Source organism: Euwallacea similis, chromosome 8 (assembly GCF_039881205.1).
Source record: "Euwallacea similis isolate ESF13 chromosome 8, ESF131.1, whole genome shotgun sequence".
In the NCBI taxonomy this organism is placed as follows: Eukaryota; Metazoa; Arthropoda; class Insecta; order Coleoptera; family Curculionidae; genus Euwallacea; species Euwallacea similis.
The window spans coordinates 272,485-293,443 of NC_089616.1; the positions used below are offsets into that span (position 1 = coordinate 272,485).

At 36.0% G+C, this 20,959-nt stretch overlaps 1 protein-coding gene across 5 annotated transcripts in view; it reads right to left on the reverse strand.

Annotated features, from left to right (window-relative positions):
* zfh1 (Zn finger homeodomain 1) overlaps positions 1–20,959 on the reverse strand; it is a 204,654-nt gene that overhangs the window by 50,203 nt on the left and 133,492 nt on the right. For all 5 annotated transcript variants that reach the window (XM_066392832.1, XM_066392831.1, XM_066392834.1 and 2 more), the window contains one exon: positions 17,673–17,969. In XM_066392832.1, the coding sequence (XP_066248929.1) occupies positions 17,673–17,969 (297 nt within the window). The remainder of the gene's footprint in view (positions 1–17,672; positions 17,970–20,959) is intronic.

Genomic DNA, 20,959 nt, shown 5'->3' on the forward strand with positions numbered 1-20,959 from the left:
GTCCCTGATTTCGTGCATTAATATACTTTGAGTAGGGCCAGGGGGTCTTGAAATTGGGCAGTTAGGATTGATCGCTCCAAATCAGATTTGCTCGAATACCTTCCGTTAATTAAAATTGTTACTCGCCCATGGCGCAACCGATGAGGACAAGTTTAACATAAATAATTAAGGGTCCACCTATAAATCTAACCCCTAACGCCACCTATTTAATTAACTGGAGAAGCAAAAACGAGACACCACGCAGAGGCTTTTAGTCTAAATCAATACAAGATGTCTTGCTAGTATCTTCCAAGCATATATCTTAACAGGACACTGGCTAGTTATCCGAACGTCCGATGGCTAAGATTTATTCCCCGAGTAGAAAACAAACAAACCAGGTATAAATTTATACTCTTCTTGTGAGAAACGCTTTTTTTCGCTACTTATTTGTTTAGCAATTTTTAAATAGAGCAATGTAGGACATGAGTGTTCTAAAATAAGTAAATTCCTTGCTGGGATGAACATATCGGCTAGTCAATCGGCATAAAGCGTATGTAACTTTGAGTTATTACTGGATACGTAGAATTTTTCATGGTATGGGATGATTTACTAAGTTACATATATCACGTTATTTTTACAAGCTCGAAATGTAAATGTATAGTTTCCCATGACCTTTCGTGACATGGCGGAAGCCCCGCTGGCCATAAATAAAGAGGACATTACCGCTAAAGTAAAACAAAGTAAAATTTAAATTCGTCTAATAAAACCTGCTGCAAATATTTTAAGTAGGGAAGTTTCGAAACATTCAAGTGGCGTTAAATGGTCCGTATGATCTCGTAACCGTCTTAAAACCCACAACTAAAAACCATTAGATAAAAGGAAAACAGCCGGATATACACAAATTGCTCAGCGTATTTACGTATTATAATCTAGGGAGATAATGAAAGGGCTTTCTGGGCGGGGACCCTCACAATGTTGCGCCTTCGGAAGGCCGATCTAAGAATAAACATTTGCATGATAATGTTTACTGTTTGAGCGAGCAGGAGCGGACTGACACTTTTCCGGGAATGATTCACCAAAAAAAATCATCCCGGTTTGGCTAAAAAAGCATCGTCCCTAATGGACCGTATCATTTCTCATAGCAGCGTTATTTCGTCTGACAGACAACTGGGTATTTAAAAACCGTCAGAGTAAAAAAAAACGAAAAAAGCTTTCAAACGTGAAAATAAAGAAAAGATATTAATCTTTTAAAAGAGAAATATTTACCAGCGACGTAATGAGGTGCGGTCAGCTTAATGGATTCAAGAAGAAATCGGCCGAATATAAATTTAGTCTGGGCAATTTTGAACATTAAGAGAGCGTGAACAATCACTGCTTCCTCAAAAAGATTTAAACAAAGCACGAACTCTACATCCATAATCATTTCAATAATTATCCAGGAAAAACCAATTTCTCTCACTATGACCCGACTATGACTAGTTTGCATCGTAGCTTTGAATGTGCTGCAAGCTAGCTTCAGACACCGCAATATAGAAAGCGAGAAGATGAATAGTATGGACGACACAACTTAAACTACGTGGTTTTAAACAAAGAAGTGAAACTTTGTGTGTGATATTAAATAAATATCTTTGAGGTAACGTAGACTTTCGTATTTTGAAGACTTTTTCCGAATAGAATTTAATCACTTAGAAAACTAATTAGATAGTGTCGATTTTTTTATGGAAATATTTTATGAAAACTATTCCATAAATAATGTGAAATTAAATTAAAATTTCATATCTAAATTCAATGAGACAAATTCGCATATTTGCTGCTTTGCAGATGTGAAATTGATTTTATGCGTTCGAAAACAGATGTGATTTTCACCTTTATATTTTCCGAAACTATCCAACAACCAACTTAAAGAATGTCTTATAATAAAGGCTTGTAGTGTATGTAAAAGAATTTAGTGTATGTAATGAGAGAAATAAAACATTTTATGTCTTAAAAATTAGATGACACATTGCCAGTATTTAAACAATTTCAAACAAAACTCTGTTTGGAGCAAGCAGCCTAAATTTTTCAAAAAATGTCCAAAATTCTAAAATCAATATTAAATAAATTCTTTATACTTTATGAGAGTTTTTATGGGCTATCATTTTAAGTGAAATATACGGAAGGAAGAAAATATGAGTTTTACACAGCGGGGGAAAATTAATTGTGACTTAAATAATTTTAGGGAACTTTCGTTAAAAAAAAAAAAACAGAATTGTAACATCACACCTTTTTGAGACCCTGTATATTTGAATATATGTTTATGAGATGCATCTAAAAAAATAATGTAGCATGTGTTCTTAAGTTTTACGTCTATCTCTAACCATCTAGACGCAATCGCATCACATCATTCTGATAAGATACCTTGTTTGGAGAAAATTTTCTAAAATAACAACTCATAATATTATGCTATTTTATGTTAGAAATCAGGTAAAAAATTAATTTTTATTGACAAACTTTGTGCAAAGTATTGCTTAGTGTTTTTTTTTTGTGTGAAATCATAAGCAAACCAAGCATACAGGGTATGTTTAAAACGCGCTCAAACTTTTTAGTACGTTGATGAGAATCCTTTTGTGAGCTCTACAATATTAATTTTAAAAAACTAGTTCGACTATTTTTCTTGCTGTAGTGATCCGAAATTGAACGTACAACTTTTTCTTCAGGTAGCAGAATAACCTCTAAATGAATAAGTTCTTTACCATTCTCAATATCATTATTACACAGCATGTTAACGTTATAATATCGCAAAAATAAATTTATTTTAACTTGCCAATAATGCTAAATAGGAAAGACGTAAAAATAAATATAAATTTAAATTAAAAATAATAAAAAATGTTAAAAACCAACAAAACTTAATTTCAATCAGTTTGTAGTGTTTAGAGCATGGTCCGCAGGATGTAGTGAAGACCTTTGGTGTTTTTCGACCCTGCAACTATTCATTTAGTAAAAATTGTGTCTAAATTGTAATTGGCACTGTTCGGTTTCCGGCTGCCTTGTAAATAAATTTAATCTGAACTCTTAGGTTCCAGTGGTTCCTGACGATTTCATCCATTGTTGGTTGTGTAATATTTGATATCTAATAATACGTTAATGGCCAATAGAGTGATTAAAATTTCTGTTTATTACCCCTGCCGGACATTCGACCATGTTATATTGGCAAACGGTTTTATGATTTCGAAAATCCCGTCGGGCGGAGGTGCGGACAACGCAAATAGAATTATAGCCAATCGCAAATATTTTGTTTGTTCAGCCATTCGCACACTTTTGATCCGGCCCAACAAAGGTGGCATATTTTGCGAAATTAATTTATTCTGTATTTATATAATATTAAATTTTAATGCGTTTACGACCGTAAATTTTAATGCAGACATCGAAAAACTTGTTTACATTATAATCGGCTATTTCAGCGCTCCAATTTGGACAAATATGTATTACGCACGCATGGAGTGATTAATGTTTTGTGTTATTACAACGCACGCATTACTTGATTTGTATATTTGCGAAACAAAGGGGTATTGTGTTAAACGTCGAAAAATTAACATGAAAGGTGAAAACGTCGTCGGCTACGTGGCGTCGAAAAACGCCATCTTTTCATCTGCGACGCCAGAGGCACCCGAGATGACGCACTGAAAATTGGATGTCACTTGGAGGTGTCACCGATGTTCTGCTGTTTTTACCGCCGCAAGCAACGGCCACGCGATGAGATCCAGACAAATCAGCCAGAAACAAATGAGAGCGCGGTTGCGGGATGAAAGGGATTGATGACGTACGTCACAGGTTTTCAGTCGAGCAAGGAAAGGTATTAAATTGCTTTTTCTTTTTCGCTTCCCGTGAGGATGGCATAATTCTAACCAAACAAAGGATTAATAAGAAAAATTGCTCTTTATTCGTCTTAGGTACATTGCTTTCCTTTCGGTCGCGCTCATCCATAAAAATGAAGCAATACCCACCAAGATGAAAAGTTTTCCACGAAACTAGACAGACAGGTTATCAGGATCAAGTCTATCCAAAGGTTGGAAAATACCCTTTCATCCCCTGAATAGAGAAAAGGAGCGGTGATTCTTACTTTTCGATTCAAAGCACGTTCTTCTAATGCCATCACACATACGTATGCAGGGGAGGCTTGAGCAAATACGCCCCACTAAATACCACGATATTGAAATTTCACTCGCTTCACCTCGTTTTAAACCGAAGGGTAATTATCCTTGCAAACAATAATCTAACTATTTCTACACTCGAACATTATCGTCTTCCCCTGGCAGCAGGTTTTTTTTTAAACAACCCTTGTCCGATCCTTAACGAACTTCCCCTAAATTTTCACGTTAGTAATAGGAATTTGTTGGTCGCCTTTGTATTTTACACAAGGACAGCGAAGTAATATATCGGTTTTATTTACTTAAGATTTCGTAAGGAGTGCGGATTAGCAGTTAGCAGGATACACTTCCAGGATTTCCAGATTCGGGAGCTAAAGTTAAGTGGTTTTCTTGATTGCGTTTAATACAATGGAAAGAGTCCATGGGGTTTGAAAAGTGCGTCTGCTAATAAATTATTATATTTCATGGGGCAGAGGAGATAATCCTGGAAAGCCCGGAAAAGTTAATGTGGTACAATAAGCATTAAGAAGCAGGTGACTCAGCCCTCACGTTTTAAGTAATTTCGATTTGAAATAAATCTGGTTGACTTAAGGCAAAAATTCTGGGAAGTCTTCTAGAATATTATCTAAGAATCTTACGAAATTTCCCATTAGTATACATTAGGGCAGTACATAGATGCACGAAGCAAATCTGGTAGTACTCTTAAAATAGTAAAGTATTGCTAAGAAAGACTAAAGAGTATTATTACTTATTAATATTTGCTAATGGTATTGTGGTGATATGGCACGGAGAATGCAGGAGATACATTAAGTTTATTAGGTTTGTCTCAATACGGAAAATGTAACTCCGTTTTGAATTCACAGAAAATCCAATTCTGAGCAGAATAATCAACGAACGCAATTTTTAGGAATTTCCGATTCCACAAGTAACTCGGAAACTGATTGAGTTAGACATAGCTAAGATCGATTGGAGGTTTAACAGGACTTGCTTGTTGGTTCAAGAAATGCAACACTATACAGCATGTCCAATAAAGAAAAATCAAATTTTTACCAGGTAATTCTAAGAATATATGTATGTTATATTTTTTTAAGAATTGAATTTCTCAAATAATTTGGTAACCGATAGAGATGGACATCGGAACATTTATTGGGAATTTAATCTCATTGAGATTATACAGGGGTTGAATGAGAATAATCCGATTATCACTTGACAAATCAAAGAATACAATTTTGCGGTATTTGTCCAGATCTCTTACGTATTTCAGGAAATAATTTGGAAATTGATTATATTGAAAACAGAGCTATCTGTTAAGCGATTTTTGATTATTTGGTCATAAAAAAAATTATACATGAAGTAAAATAAACAAAAAAATTCTGATCGAATAAAGCTATTATAAGTAATTTCCTTGGGTTCCTGATATAACGCCTCAAATAGCTAGGAAATCGAGAGAGAAGGATGTGGGAAATACTTATTATAAAGATTTAATCAGTCTTATTTGCAGAATCAGTAGTATCTGAAATATCATATAGAAGGGTTTTATAAGACTACTCCAATTTCCACCAGGTAAATTTGTTTTTGAAATGAGAGTTATAGATGTCATTCCTCAATAAACATTTTTGGGTTTATAATTCATATCGCCTTAGAATAAAACTTAAGCTTGCATAATTTTGGAAACGTAAGTATCCCGATTACCATTATAAACCTCTTAAAGTGCTTAAATATACTCGTATTTATAATAGTTGTGGTAACCTCATTGTAGAGATGGTAAATAACCTACGGTTGTATGAGTGAATGTTGGAAATAGTGTGGGGACTATCATAGAAACTTCTTCAGAGATAAACTGTGGTCTTATAGATGTTATTACATGCTGTCCGAGTTGCTGTCCACTGAAAGTATAATGTTTCTTTCTCTCTTATGATACGTTTCTTCTCGTATGATACAACGACATGCTGTTCTATTTCTCCAACACTCATGAATCGACACTGTTAGTTCAGTTATATGTTAAGGAAGTAAAAAATTATACGTGATTACAGAATATATCTCGTAATGAAGATTTGAAAATTTACAAGACAAATTTTCTATGGAGAAATAATTTTTATTGTGAATGTGACACTCGCGTATGCATCGAAAAGTTCGAGCTCAACAATTCGACAAAATAACAAATATTGGGGCACTGTTTGGAAAGGTCAAATGTGTCTAATGTTCCTGCCCTTGGACCAGAAACCGATTATCTCGTGAATTTTAACTGCATATTCGCTTAATAGTGCAGCGTTTAGTCCTGTTTAATAATACAAATATAAACAGATATAGGGGAATCAGAATTACATCGTTGAGTTATATAAAATATTATTCAAAAGTATTTGAGATTTAAAGCGGTTTGTATCTGGATCGGAAAAAAGCACTCGTGGCATTCAAATTGCATTCATGCATATTGCCTTAAAATAATCGACAAGTTTCCACGCACTTGTTTATGCACAGATGAATATCCGAACTATTGAATCACACTTTGATATGATGATTCAATATTGCAATAATATACAAATATTCGACAGAAAGAAATTTAGATCACGTTTTGACCCGAATAAACCTGTTTTAGAGATTAACGTTTTTTTAATTGTTATTTTCATGATGTTAACAAACAAACTATCAAAAAAAAAAGAACACCCAGTTCACCAAAAGACTAATCCTAGTGATGATGAACTGCTCGAAGCGGCAGATACGGGTAAGGGCACTTAATCTCTGCAATTCAATGGAAAAGCTGAGGACAAAAAGAAGCAGTTTCGTATAGGTGTAAAAAATTATACATATGCCACAAATTTGGTGTCTGTGCGTCTCCGTTCTTGAGATAGATGACGCAAAACTGCGAATGAGGCTGAGATATATTGTATCTGAACAACGCTTGTTGTTCTATGTCTGAACTACATTTCCCCTCGGGTCACCGTCTGCTACTTTTAAGCTTGAAACTACTAAACCCTAAGGAAACTTTCGTGAAACTTGAATTTTTAGCTTGACGTATAATTTAATTTTCAATTTCGATCAAAATTCAATTAATTGGAAAAAGAAAAATCCGTTAATTACCCGATGTTTTACTTTCTTTGGTCTTTCCAACACCTCATTCCATTCATTTTTAATTATCTGGCAATAAAACTTTGATGCAGGATAAATCCTCATTAATATTTAAGTAATCTAGCTTGAATGATCTTTTAAGCCGCCGCTTGGGACTGAAGACTCAGAGGAGCTATCGACAGGTGATTGAAATGTTTCGGCCGTAAAACTCTAAAATCTCGCAAGATAAACAGAGTAAATTGATAAACGAAATAACTGTTTAATTCTCGCAATCGCAAACTGCGAAGCACGGGCATCTAAAATGCAAATTTACGGATTTCAGGAAAGAGGCAGATTGGAAGCTTCCAGTCAGCTTTACGGAACGTTCAGTGGCGGAATTCCTATTAATTTTGCTGCCTCCCATTCTCTGTGAAACGTCCTTTAAAAACTCTTAGCTTACTCTGCAGTCCAAGCAGTTCTTTTAGTGGCAGTGCCAGGATACTATTAAAAGGAGATCTGGTATTGGAGGAAAATTGTAGGTAAATTAGTACGCCACTGAGGAAACAATTTAGCAGCCACCTCATTCGCAGTTTGAGTCGCAAGTCCGTAAAGTAAGTTTAAATCTGTTGGACAAACATGGACACACCTAAATCTATAGCCATCTGCTCTCGAATGGGATTATCGGAGTAGAATCTGAACCAACTTGTCCCGAATTTAATGTTTGAATGTTGGTTAACACTTTCTACTCGGTCCGAATTAAAAGGAATTTCTCATTGTGGGAATTGCACGGACTGTTACGGATAAGGAGTCAACCATGCGGAAGTGCCAGCTTGACTGATGGAATTTAAACCTTCGTTCGGAGTTTTGGACCATTAAAAATCCATAACCAAAGATCGTGGACTTGTTGCACCTAACCGTCGCCAGCTGGACTTACAGGAATTTTTAATTAAAAAAGGGAGTCAGTTTTTTAATCGAAACCTAATTGAATGTAATGGCCGAAGTATAAAATGAAATTCCAATTATGTCGGTAACAGTTAAGATTTCCGCTGCTTTTAACGCCCCTTTCAACGGAAACTATGGACGTTCTTTTTAAAGTGCCAACTTTTGAAGTTTAATCGCTTTCAGGATGTGGTTTCCAATAAAGAAGAACAACTTCAAGAATTTGCAGACAATGGGGAGTCTAAAAAATAATCAGCATTTTACACTAATATAATTTTGCATCCCTACATCAAACATGGCTGAAATTTAACATTAATATCTGCATGACCCATACAAATGAGTCCTTAAATGAACTAGAACACTATAATAACCGTCGAACATGACACGGGCACCTATATAATACGGATAATATACATTTGGGCATTATACGCATCGGAATAACATGATTCTAATGGGCAATGACATGGCCGGTGCGTTTGAAAACGTGCTGATTAGCCCGCTTTGCCAGAACATGGCGATGTGGGTTGGACATAACCACGAGTTTTAATATTGCCATCAGATCATTTTCATATATGGCTATCCGTGTTCTGTAATTATTAGTTCAAACAACGTACATAATTAGAAATAGCTCGACGTGATTAATGGAAACGTGGAGAGCGGCCACTGAAGCTGAGAATGGAGGCTTCAAATGCGTTTGAGTGAATATGTGCTCTCACATAACATGCCATAATTATTTTAACACCCAGCGAGTAGTTTGAAAATTGAGAAGAGAGGAGAAAAGAGAAGAACTTCCCAGAAGGAATTGGTGAGCTACTTTTTAAATGATTGAGCGATAGATGGAGCAATTTCCGATTTTGCTATTTGCTGATTTAGGTTAACTTTAACTGCAGTTACTAACTAATTGTCCCATTAAATGCTACCACCTCTAAGGTAATGTTTTCTTTTATTTTGTTTAAGGATAATGTCTTACATAGGGATTATTAGAGTGGTGGACTTGTACACTATTCCCTATGTGGCTCGGTTAAATTAGGAGAAAATAAAAAAGCCTTTTTTGTCATTTCGGTCCATACGAGACCATTCTCAGGATATTAATTTTCTCAAAATTCTACTTTTTGTATAGCGAAATCCACCAGGAAGTATTATGAAATAATAATTTTGCTAAACTCAGAATTTTATTAGGATATACAGGGTGGCCTAAAAGAAAATATCCTATAATTGAGCACAGGATGTCCGTCATGTCTTAAAGAGACGGGCAACGCATTTTAAGTGCTGAAGAAAACCAGGTAGAGAAAAAACAAAGATACGTGCAGTTTCAATTTAATCCAGTACGAACTGAAAACGACATAACACAATTACCAAAATACTAATAAAGAGTTATCCTATATTAAAATGTTACTTATAGTTCGATAATTGAAAAGTCAGATTGGTGCGTAACTGCTATTTAATTAAGTTGCAGCTCCGAAGGTTAAACTGACGGCAAGAAGCAATCTGCATAATGCCCCATGAGTATTTTCAGATTTTTCCTCAGTCAACAACCCGTGCTCTCGGATTAGTTAATTGAAAGTTTACGCAAACATGGCCTTTTGCATAAAATCCTTCGTTTGGAGACCCCAAATTCAGTTATTAACGGAAAAGGGCAAACATGCGTTTCCGCTCCTCGTCGAATCTTGACGGCAATCATCAGATTGGAGGCACCACGGACGAGAATATCTCCTCTCACGCATAATCGTGTCGTATCTAAAGTAATACACTTGAAAAAACAACGCTTTTATTTCTGATGGAGTTTAATAACATTTTGCCGTTCTCCTTTGTCAAGATTACTCTTTTGAAACGGTAAGAGAGCAGGGGCGGAACAGACAAAACCCTCTTAAAATCGGTCTATCAACAAGCAAAGAGTTGATTGTGAGGGTAAAGACGCTCAAGATTTGAGCAGATTACTAAACTTACTAATACACTTTATGCCTGAGGTGTGAAACTAACATCAACTCCACAGAAAATAAAATATTTCCTTAAGGAAACGCAAAGTGACATTAACTAGTGCACTTCCCACTTAATCATCTCCCTCACTGTCGATGAATCTCCCTCTCATCCAGATCCAAAAAGGAAAGTGTATGTATTTCATCCAGTCTTTATGGCAGGAAATAAAACTGATTGCTATCTTAATAACGGACCAATCTTGTTAACCACTCAACAGTGCATTGTCGTTTAAGTTTCCGCTGTTTTTCTTCCATGTTTGCCACTCTATGGAACAAAGTTTGTTACGAACACGGTTTTCTGCGCTTTTTAAAAACACCGCAAAGGAGAGGGAGAGGGAAAAGCAATTTTTCAAGTTTCCCGTGCATTTGAAGGTTTGTTACATGTGTTTAGTTGCTGCATTAAGATGACGGTTCGCACTTTTTAGTGCAGTGACCATTTAGAAGTTTAGAGACAACGTGAAAGGCGAAAACGTTCACAGTAGCCCAAATTACATATGTCAGACCAATAGAACTCATAAACGGAAAATTCTATTTAATGGTAGATGTTCCGCTGAATTAGAAAATTAGAAATATCAAGTTGTGGTTACAGCTTCACGAGTCCGCGAGACTTACACGAGGCCGACACCGAGACGTCATTTTATTGCAATTTCTATTTCGAGGCCGAGTCCGAGACCATATTTTTCTCGCGCTTTTGGTGTGAGAGACAAATACTGTAAATCGAGATTCTTGGAAGTTTCGGTTTCAAACGGATTTTTCTTTTAAACTATTGTGTTTGATGAATGTCGAAAACCGAGTCCAGGGTCAGATTTTAAATTATTCTAGTTTTAGTCAATAATTCTATCAGGGGCTTAATAGTGCTAGTGCGTATTCTTGTTACGAAGCTAGGCTTTTAAGGTAATAAACTTCTTACGGAAACATGAAATTTCATTTGTTTCCGAAGTAAACGTTTTGGTACTTAAGCTATAATGTGATCCAGAAAAAGAATTAGCTTGCGACTAATTTTGGCCCAAGTAGGTCTATCATAGTCACGTAAATTAGAATTTTTGTATGTTCCCTTGCGGTAATACGTCTTTTAGCACATTCATTTGAACGTGGGAGATGGTACTTTACCATACCCGTGCGATAATAGTCATTTAAGTGCAGAGGGTTGAAAGAAGAAGATTGCCCCCGCGGCCAAAGTAAGGCCCCATGCGAAACAGAAAGTCTTTATTTGGTCAAGGGCTTGATCCTTTTTTCAATCAATGACACACCCAACGTTTTACCCACAAATTATATTTTTTAAGTTTTCTACATAGAAGCAGAATAATATAATACCTAATTATTTGATTAAATGCGGTTAAAAATTTAACACGCGTTATTTATATTTTACGGCCTGTTGCCAAGAGCCATGGGTGTTATTGTAACTTTACGGCCCGTTGCCGTGAGCGACGGGGCGTAAAAATAAAACAACGCCCGTTGGTCGTAAACTCATTGTTTCCGCCATGGAAACTAAGATGTAAACAAACGGTTTGGATCCATTTGTGCGTAAAGTAACTTTACCGCAGTGACTACAGTAAATTAGTGCGATTTCATTTCTTGCAAGTTTTTCTTTAATTTAATCCTTCGCAGTGCAGTTCCTGGTCGAACGGCTGAATGCGAACCACGAAGCAAGACGACCGTCTCGTGCGGCAAAATACCATTTTCTGCACATGTTATGTAATTACTTATAATAAATCAATTTTTTATATTTCCTACCAGGTTAATATTAGGCAATATGATATGTTTTAATTTAAATTTTTTCCATTTTAATTAATATTTTTGGAAGTTCCTAGTTCTAACATTTATATATCTCCTATATCTACGGAATTTAGAGTTAATCTGGAGTTTTTATGTCGTTAAATATGTACATATGCTTGTACCACTGACTGTTCATACCCTGAAAATTGATGGCCCTTATTTTTAACCATGAAGTGGTAAAGTTGTTTTTTTAAACATGGTTGTACCGGTCTTGCCCCGTACGAAACTAAGGATTAAATAATTCGAAAACGGTATCATACCATGTAGGGATAAAATCGAGAACGTTTCTCACACTTAGCTTTGATCACTATACTATGTCCAACCTTGAATTTGATTTATATACCACAAACAGAAATTTCATCCTCGACTCAAATAAAATTACACATCCCATTATCTCTGAGTTTGTGTTTCGTTGAAATTTATCCCAAAACAGCCTACCTGAAACCGCCTATCTGCCACAAACACTCGCATATTGACCGATAAAGGCACAATTTATTATAAAAGATAAAAAATCCCCGGGGTCCGTTTGTTTATAATCTGCCAGCGGCAATTTTTATCTCCCCTTGGAAGTCTGGCTATTATTTTTTCACCTCTGGCCCGGAAGGGTCAAGGTTGCCAACCAACTGCTTATCTCTTCCATACTGTCCTCCTTCTATGAGGACACTAAATCAAACCGATCCAGATAAACGTGGGCCCAGTTTTTGGATGTTGGCCCACGCTCGAGGCGATTATGTTCTAATACAGGTATATGAATGTATGTGGGGGAACCTTTCTTGATTTATGAGCGAATGAAAAAGAAGGTGAGGCAGGACCCACTTTCAATTTTTTTCTTCGTGCCGGGAATTCATTTCCCCCGCAAAGTGTTATTGTCAGCTCTTTCCTCGGGCTCAATCATCCTAATTGAATAAATTAGTTGCCTATTATAATCCTCCCCCTTATAAGGTAAGACCTTAATTAAAGCGCCCCTTAATGACGGGCCAAATGACACTTTAATTTCTTCACTCCAAACTCTTTTTCAGATTCTTTTAAATGAAATGGCTTAGAATGTTTTATCGGCCACTTGGCTTTCACTTCGCTTTGATAACAGGACAGGGCTTCAGTCCTAAATTACATCAGGCGTCGAGGCACAAAAGGACGATGCACCGGCCCTGATTTAGTCCCTTCCCACTAACAAATAAGACGATCATAGATCACAAATCTGCATTACCGTCTTTACCGAACTTTAGGACGGTTTCTCAGAGCAAGCAGAGTTTGAAAACGTTAATTAAATTTAATTAAAAGAAGTGAGTCTTGAGATTTAGGTACCAGCAGGATGCAGTTCAGCCAGGATAATCTTTGGCCAAATTAATTACCATTGCAGGGATCTACAGCGTTTACTGGAAGGAAGTTACTTCAGATTAAGATATTTCAGCTAAATTTCTTATTTCATACTCTAAACATTTCAATGTTAATCCAATTTCAAAAGAGCCTCTTTTGTCCTTGAAACCAGACACTTCTAATAAATTAGTTCATTAGAATATGTGGTCAGGTTTTTAATGGTAAAATACAGTCTGCGGAGTAGGAAATGAAATTTATACACCATAATTAGAAAAAGGATCATTTGAAACCGTGGTTCCTACGCATGCACATCTTTCTAATTTCCGGGTTCATTCACAGCTCTTTTTGAGTCCTCTTGTTCTATACCCAGCAAGTAGTTAAAATCTCCCGTTGACGAAGTTTGTTTGGTAATAATTGGTAATATGAGCATCTGCTTTGAATGATGAATGATCAAATCAATAAGTTTGGCAACATTTGCATCCTTTCGAATTACTTATGCAAATAACCTAGATGCCTTGAAGGAGTCTTGTACTTCGGGAGTTTGGTGCATCCCTCACTTAATTGCTAATCGCGTGTACAAGTTAGTTGGCAGTAACTAACTATATGGCCAGTATAATTAATCGAGCGAGACTCCTTGACCAGTTTGAGTTTTGCTTTTGAATGAATATTTAATTCCGTCTCGCAGATAGAATTGCGTATTGCTTATTAAATATTTCCTGTTTACTAAAAATAGTGTCATCGGTGATAGTAATTTCTGCGACAGCCCATAAATTTTCTCACATTTTACATACACAGTGTCGTAAAATACTGGAGATATTTTGCCTGGTGCAGTGGGTTTTAATAATAAACCTCCAGCACTTTACGACTGACGTGCATGGGAATCTTGAAGGTTTTAATAACTGAAAACTACTCGGTATTCGCGAAGTCATCTTTAGTTTTACAAAAATGACCAGAGAAGGGCTTTTTTCCTGTGATTCAATCTAAAATCCCTTCGACTTGCTGAGACAACAAAATTTCAAGTAAACCTCAAAGACTGCCATTTCCTCGTCTCCGTATGTCTCGAACCCGAGAAATACTTTCTCAATTATGACTTCTGCAACGACACCTCTTCGTTATCTTTGGCCGTTGGCGAGGATTCGCTCGGAGAACGACCGCTGCAGGTCCAAACTTCTGGATAACGGCGAAATGGTTACGGTTATCGTCCATGTTATAGTTTTCCTTGAGGAAAGGTGCTTCATAAACTCGGCTTCAATTTATCCCGCCGAAAGTGGCGTTATCGCCCGAACAAAAGGCCTCAAGAAAAGATTTTACTGACCGTTTTGATGGCCCACATGCGTATGTTTTTCGATGACTTTGCATTCCCTCGAGGAACCTCTCGTTTTAGTACCTTCAGCTCACAAATCTCCCTTATTCTGGATATTCCTGAGAACATGAATGAAACAGCTTAATGTCTCCGATTACCAAGTGGATTCACATTAATTCGCTGATATAGTTAAGCGAGTTACCCTCCCTATATTTCAGCAACTCTGGCTGAATTTTAAACGCTATCCGGAGCTTTGTTGGATGTTTGTCAATATTATGACTGGTGAGTGGCTCTACCACTTTCTATTATGGATATGCAATGAGAATTGTGGTCTCTAATAGACAGAGACGGATTTGGAGTTATAGACTGATGATAGAAAATAAGACCAAGTTACATAGGATTTATGTTTTTCAATTTTTTCTGTTTACCAAGGTTTAGAAATGGTTCCTCAGAACCAACATATTCTTCTTCTTATGGCATCTTATACACATCAATCTTTCGTCTATTTTATATTCGATAATTTGCAGTGGAGAATCGGGGAATTTATCTAAAAAAATCATGAGATGTTGCACGAGGTCACCCAGCTACCACGCTACTTCTATTTATGATCCAACTCGGAAATAGATGATATTGTCTTCCATACCAAAATGAATTTTAAATTGTCTAAAATTATTCACTGGGCAAATTAAGTTATTCCTCTTCATATTGGACGAAATTACTTGGGAATTGGCACAATTCTCTGTGAATATTGAAATGAGTTAGATACATTTAAATTTTCATAAAATTCTTTTCAGGTCCGTCCTACGGACTATTTCAGAGTTCTCGAAAATACCTGATGGTCTTGACGTCGTATCAAGTTACTTGAAAATGGGTAATAAATCCTATTCAGATTGGTTAGTGTTAATTCACAATTTCCAAAATGTTTTCATACGATTAGCTTATCGGCCCGAATTAAACCGAATCAAACATTAGTGCAATTGCTGTTTGTAAGTGATGAGGGAAGGAGTATTTTTCAATAGAACAACCTTGTTGACATCTTCACGGAGCAAGATAAAGCAAAAACGAAGACTTACAAGAAGAAAGAATGTATTGAGAAACTTTTCCTTCAATAAACTATCCAGCAACTAAAATAATAGACTCTATGGGAAAATACATCGATCATAACTCTGAGAACAAGCTGAAAGAGCTGGAAGCTAAATTAAAGAGACAGACCGAGGTCCTAAATAGATCGATTATTAAGAGGTGGCTTCAGGAAAACAGCTGTCTAAGAAGCTGGATAAGATGCTAATATAATAGAAGGTAGTATAGAATAGCCATAGGGTCCCTGACAAGCTTGGACTTTTTTTTGATACTTCAGGAACTCACGAACCTCTTGAGGATAGTGTGATACGTCATGAAATGAAGCGGCATATGTGAATATTGAATTAAAAGAAGGAAATGCTTTAGACTAATCTTATCAAAGTATAAGGAGATACTGAGATGTTTAGTCTTTTATAAACCAAACTAAAAAAGCGGTGCCACAATACTACAATATGTCGAATTTAGATAAAGAAATGGCATATATATTCAGAGGTCTGATGCCAATGAAAAATGGAATGTGGCTTTACTTTCGTGATAAACAGTAAAAATGCAGAAAATCGATTTTAGAACTCGATCACAAGGAGGAGGATACTGCGATGAAAACAGATCCAATTTGAATCGTCGTCTTCGTCATGCAAAATTTCGAAAAGGATGAAGACAGTGCACAGTATTCTCGAAGTTTCTCTCTCTTTCTGTAACAACCAGACCTATGGAAGTACGATTCAGATTATATAAGACCAGAATCATGTTCAATTCTTAATGATGAAGACAAACATTCATCTTAGACTTCTTCTTTTCACCGATTAATGTTCGTCAAATTATGTCAGGAACAATTAATTGGACCTTATTTAACAGATGAACGTAAAAAGTGCTACGTTGGAGATTTTCATAAATTGCCGGTATGCTTCAGAATGGTGGTAGTTGCAACATGAAATTTCGCACTCAAATGACAAAGATCAACGAATTGGAAACATGTAGACTTGCCAAAATTCCTGATTCCGTCTCTGTGTAAATTTTAACTCGATGAAGGTATATGTTTACACGCTCCTCTCGCGAAAGTACACGCATCAGTTTCTGAATCGAATGATTCGAATAGTACAGCACACGCTTTAATTTGTAAAGTCTACCTCGATGAAAGCTTTCAATTTCGCGGAATAATGTTTATCTTTTCAACCCCCGGTATCATCTCCGACTGTATGTAACTCGTTTCCAATTTATCAATGTTTCCTTCCATTATTTGACTATTTCATCAAGCTCGCGTGATTTTTCTGCACTTTGGCAAAGAGACACAACAGGGCGTTTTCGATCTCGCCTCCCTAGTCATTCTCTCCTTAATTTCGTGCGGTAATTAGCAACCCTTAGAAAAAGAGGTACACTTTTTAATTCCTCAATTCGACTATTATAAACACAACATTAATTATCAATTTCAGTCGTGGCAGCTGAATTCCGGCAAGGCGCCCGGAGTCCTCCATTGTTTTCGACGCTGGAACATTTTTAATTGAGATTATTGCACCATCTTTATTCAAATGAACGTTTCTCTTTTACAATGCTCCCCCATTAAAAGTGTGCATAATTACATGAACAACACGATAGAATTGTCTACGAAATTAGTCGTTAGTGTTCCACTAATTGCGTTTATTCTTAATCTCTTTCCAACCCCATCGTTGCTCTGTTATGCTCAAATTAATTTTTCTTGTTATGTACATTTTAAGTGGATTAAGAAACCTACTATTACTGCTAGTGCTTTGCAAGAAATTTTTAATTGATCCCACACATAAACGATCACTTGTTGAGGCGTTAATATTTCAAGCTCCTGCTAATTGCGCTAGGATAGCGATACGTTTCGCTAGCGGCGTGCATGGATAATAAATGGCTATAAAGTGGCCGGCCATTGTCCCTAATAACTAGCACTCTCTCGTCGAAACACAATTTAATTTACGAGGGTCCACCTCATCTTTCGCGAAAACTGATTACCCCGAGTGACCGCCCGCCATTACGGTGTCCAGTGTCTTGTGACGACACTGGTAATTGTTTCCTGGACGAAGGTTATATTGTACCCTCGAGGGGTAATTAGCCCATAATTATTATTCCGTTCCCCACTTTAGGGTATTGTAGGGATTAAGGACTTACCTTTATCTAGATATTCGATGTGGCGCGTGATTTCTTTGCGACGAGTCTCTTCATCTCCATCCGATTCTGCCTCGGAAAAGTCTACATAGTTTATCACTAAATGAGATGGCGAGCGGGAATTTGCGTCTTCACTTTGGGCATCATCCTCCTCAAGGATTTTTTCTTGATTATTGTTATTGTTGTTAAATAGGATGTTTTCTTTGATTTCTGGGGTGCTTTCTTCACTTTGATCTTCATGGAAATTCGGGAAGGGGGTGCCGGAATTTGCTGCTGCACTCATTACCATCGCTGCCTCAACTGCAAAGAATAATGGATGAAATTATGTAACTGAAACTATTTAATTTTTTTTTTTATGGTGAAGAATCAAGAGTTTTTTTGGTGTTTCACTCACTAATTCATATTCCGAAATTTCCCTTCCCTATCCAATTTAGAAAGTTTCTCGTCTCTAGTGTTTTCTTATTACAAACTATGAAACTCTTGATAATTCGAAGTTCTCCAAATTGACCTGAACTTAACGTGCTGAACTGCAGACTGCTGCTGATAAGCTCAGGTTGGATTCAACCGTTTCTTCATTTCCAAGTTTCCTATTGAAGTTTTTTGTGGAATAAAATGAAACTTTACTTAGAGTGTTCAGGTTTGTCTGGAGTATTTCCTAATTTTGGTATTGAGCAATAATTGTCTATTTCCAATTGTTGTTAATTTTTTATTCGTTTTGATCGTTCAAGTACTCGACCTCAGAAGCATTCGACTTGATATTCTGTATGCGAAGACTGACTTGATTTCAAGTCAAGTCAACAAAGTATTTTTCTATTTGAAGAATGTAGAACGTCCTTTTACACCTTCCAAGTATAGTGTGAAATCTAAATTCCCAGGCACGAATCCAATCTCTCGAAGAGTTTAAAGCGGGATCAGAACCGCTTTTCACCTTTAGTTCTGCTATCAATTCTCGCCGAGTCTATTACGTTTACTTTACCCAAGAGCAATTGGCTATAGGAACAGGGATAAAAGATCTTCATTTTTCTGCCATATAATAAGGTTATGTGCATCTACAGTCTATAAAGATTTCGCGTTTTATTTCGGAGCGGTCGTATTTTATTTTAACGGCGATATTATTCGAAAGTTTCAGGAGAGAATCGCTTTTATTGCTTACAAATTGATATAGGTTAAGGTATCAATCAATTTTTTAAAGCGAACCTTTTAAAGAAGTTTGAAGAGCCATTTGAAAGTTTCGGCCTAAGGCAATCCAATATAGGTAGAGTTAAATGAGGAGAATTATCCCGGCACCCCTATAATCTACGTCCCTGTTTGCTTTAGATATACGGGCAGGAGCTAATAGTTCTTAAATTAGTTTGATTAACCTACGTACCTGCAGCTGTCTGAAAGGGCTCCACAATTCTATTGTCCCTTTCTTTACCTTTCCATACAATCAGCGCAGATACGAGATCATGTGGGTCTATACACACTTTTTTCCATCTAATTTACATTTATTTGGCCACACGATATATTCGAATATCCGGGGGGAAAAATGAAATCTTGTGATAGAGCCTAAGAGTTGTTTCTATAAACACCCCATTTGCCGGCAATAAAAACTAGAGCCCTTCAATGTGACAGCACTGAATCAGTGAAAAAGCATAAACAGGGCACATAAAAGTGAAATATGGATATGAGTGAGCGAAGGGATAATAGGGCACCCCCTATATGTCTAGTTTGCACCGTTTTCAGCCGCAAATGTTACAATAAAAATGTATTGGTTTGGATGATTGAAGTATTTATTCCAAGGAGTGGAAAGAGTAACTATGATAATATGATTTATTTCTAAAAAATGTTATATGTATATATATGTTTGATCTCATATTGTCTTGGTAGCGTCGAAAATCCAGTTGTATAGACAACTGCTGACGGTCTGTCTGAACTTTGCACAAAAATAGTAACACCCAGTAAATTTTTGCAATTTTCATAATTATTTCCCATAGAGTTACTAAAAATCTAACTTTTCTGCCCCTTGATATTTTCTTGTATCTCTTTTCGTTTTCGAGATTAAAATTTAAAACTAAACTCTTGCACATCTCTGAACAACCTTACTCAAATTCAAAAATTTTAAATAAATGGAATTAATGTTTTAAAATCTATAAACATAGTTTAAAATTGCTACCACCAACTAGAATACACGAGTTCAATGTTTTTCTAAATGTCTGCCGAATTCTGTTGAAAACACCAGGATTGTTTTTTTAACATCCTGTATTTTGGAAATTAGGTAATTCAGATATACATATGTCCATTGAAAAATGTTTTCTTATTTTGACCTAAGGAATATCTCCTTAATTTGTACCGTATGTTTAGGAAACACCCTGTATGTCTTCAGTGGCGCATCTTGTTCCTTTTAACAAAATGAAAATTTCCAAATTTTAATAATAGCCAAAATACTTCGGTTATTGTATATAGCATTTTTGTCTGATTTGGAAATCTCAAATGCGCCTTTTTTGATCTGGGGACTCTGAATTTTGTATGTTAACTTTAGCAACTGATGTTGATGTTGTAAAAAATATTAAACCGTATTTACATTACGTATGTCTTGCATTTAAATATACCAAGAAATCACCTCCAAAGGAAGAATTTCAACGCTGTAAACATTTATCAGATTTACATGCAACATTTATTTCTGATGATATCCTATTTTGAGGCATCAGAATCACAACAAAACATTGAAAAAATGATCATAGGATAGAAAAAAACATCCTTCTATTACTTCTTTCTAAAACAAATTTAAATCTACTAGAAAGTTTGTATAGAAAATTTTGTATCTTTCAAATTGCAGAAATATTTTTCTTTTTCAATAAAACATTAATTTAAAAATACTGGGAGAAAAATTTCCTATAACCCAGAAAAAAAATTTTGTTACGTTTATTGTTTATTTTGTAGTTTTATCAATATTCACAAGAAAGTTTAAAAGAAGGTTTAAGGTAAAAGAAGGGTAAAAGAAGGTCAAAAAACTCGAAAGAATGCCATTTCATGAGTGCAATCTTTGACGAATTCATGAAAAAATGAATACACTTTTTAGACATCCATAGATCTCAAAATTTACACTCTGAAGCCATCAAGGCATATTTTAGTACAAAGAGTGGGTACATTCACACGAGTTTCTCATTTACTTTTAAATGGATTTCTATTTTCATGCTTGGAAATCGAAGACCAATTGCGTTGCCTGCGACTTTTAAAATTTTCAACTTTACTTGCGGGCCCAGAAGACTTCCTCTATTTTCATGGACTAAATACTTCCACCAACTGTC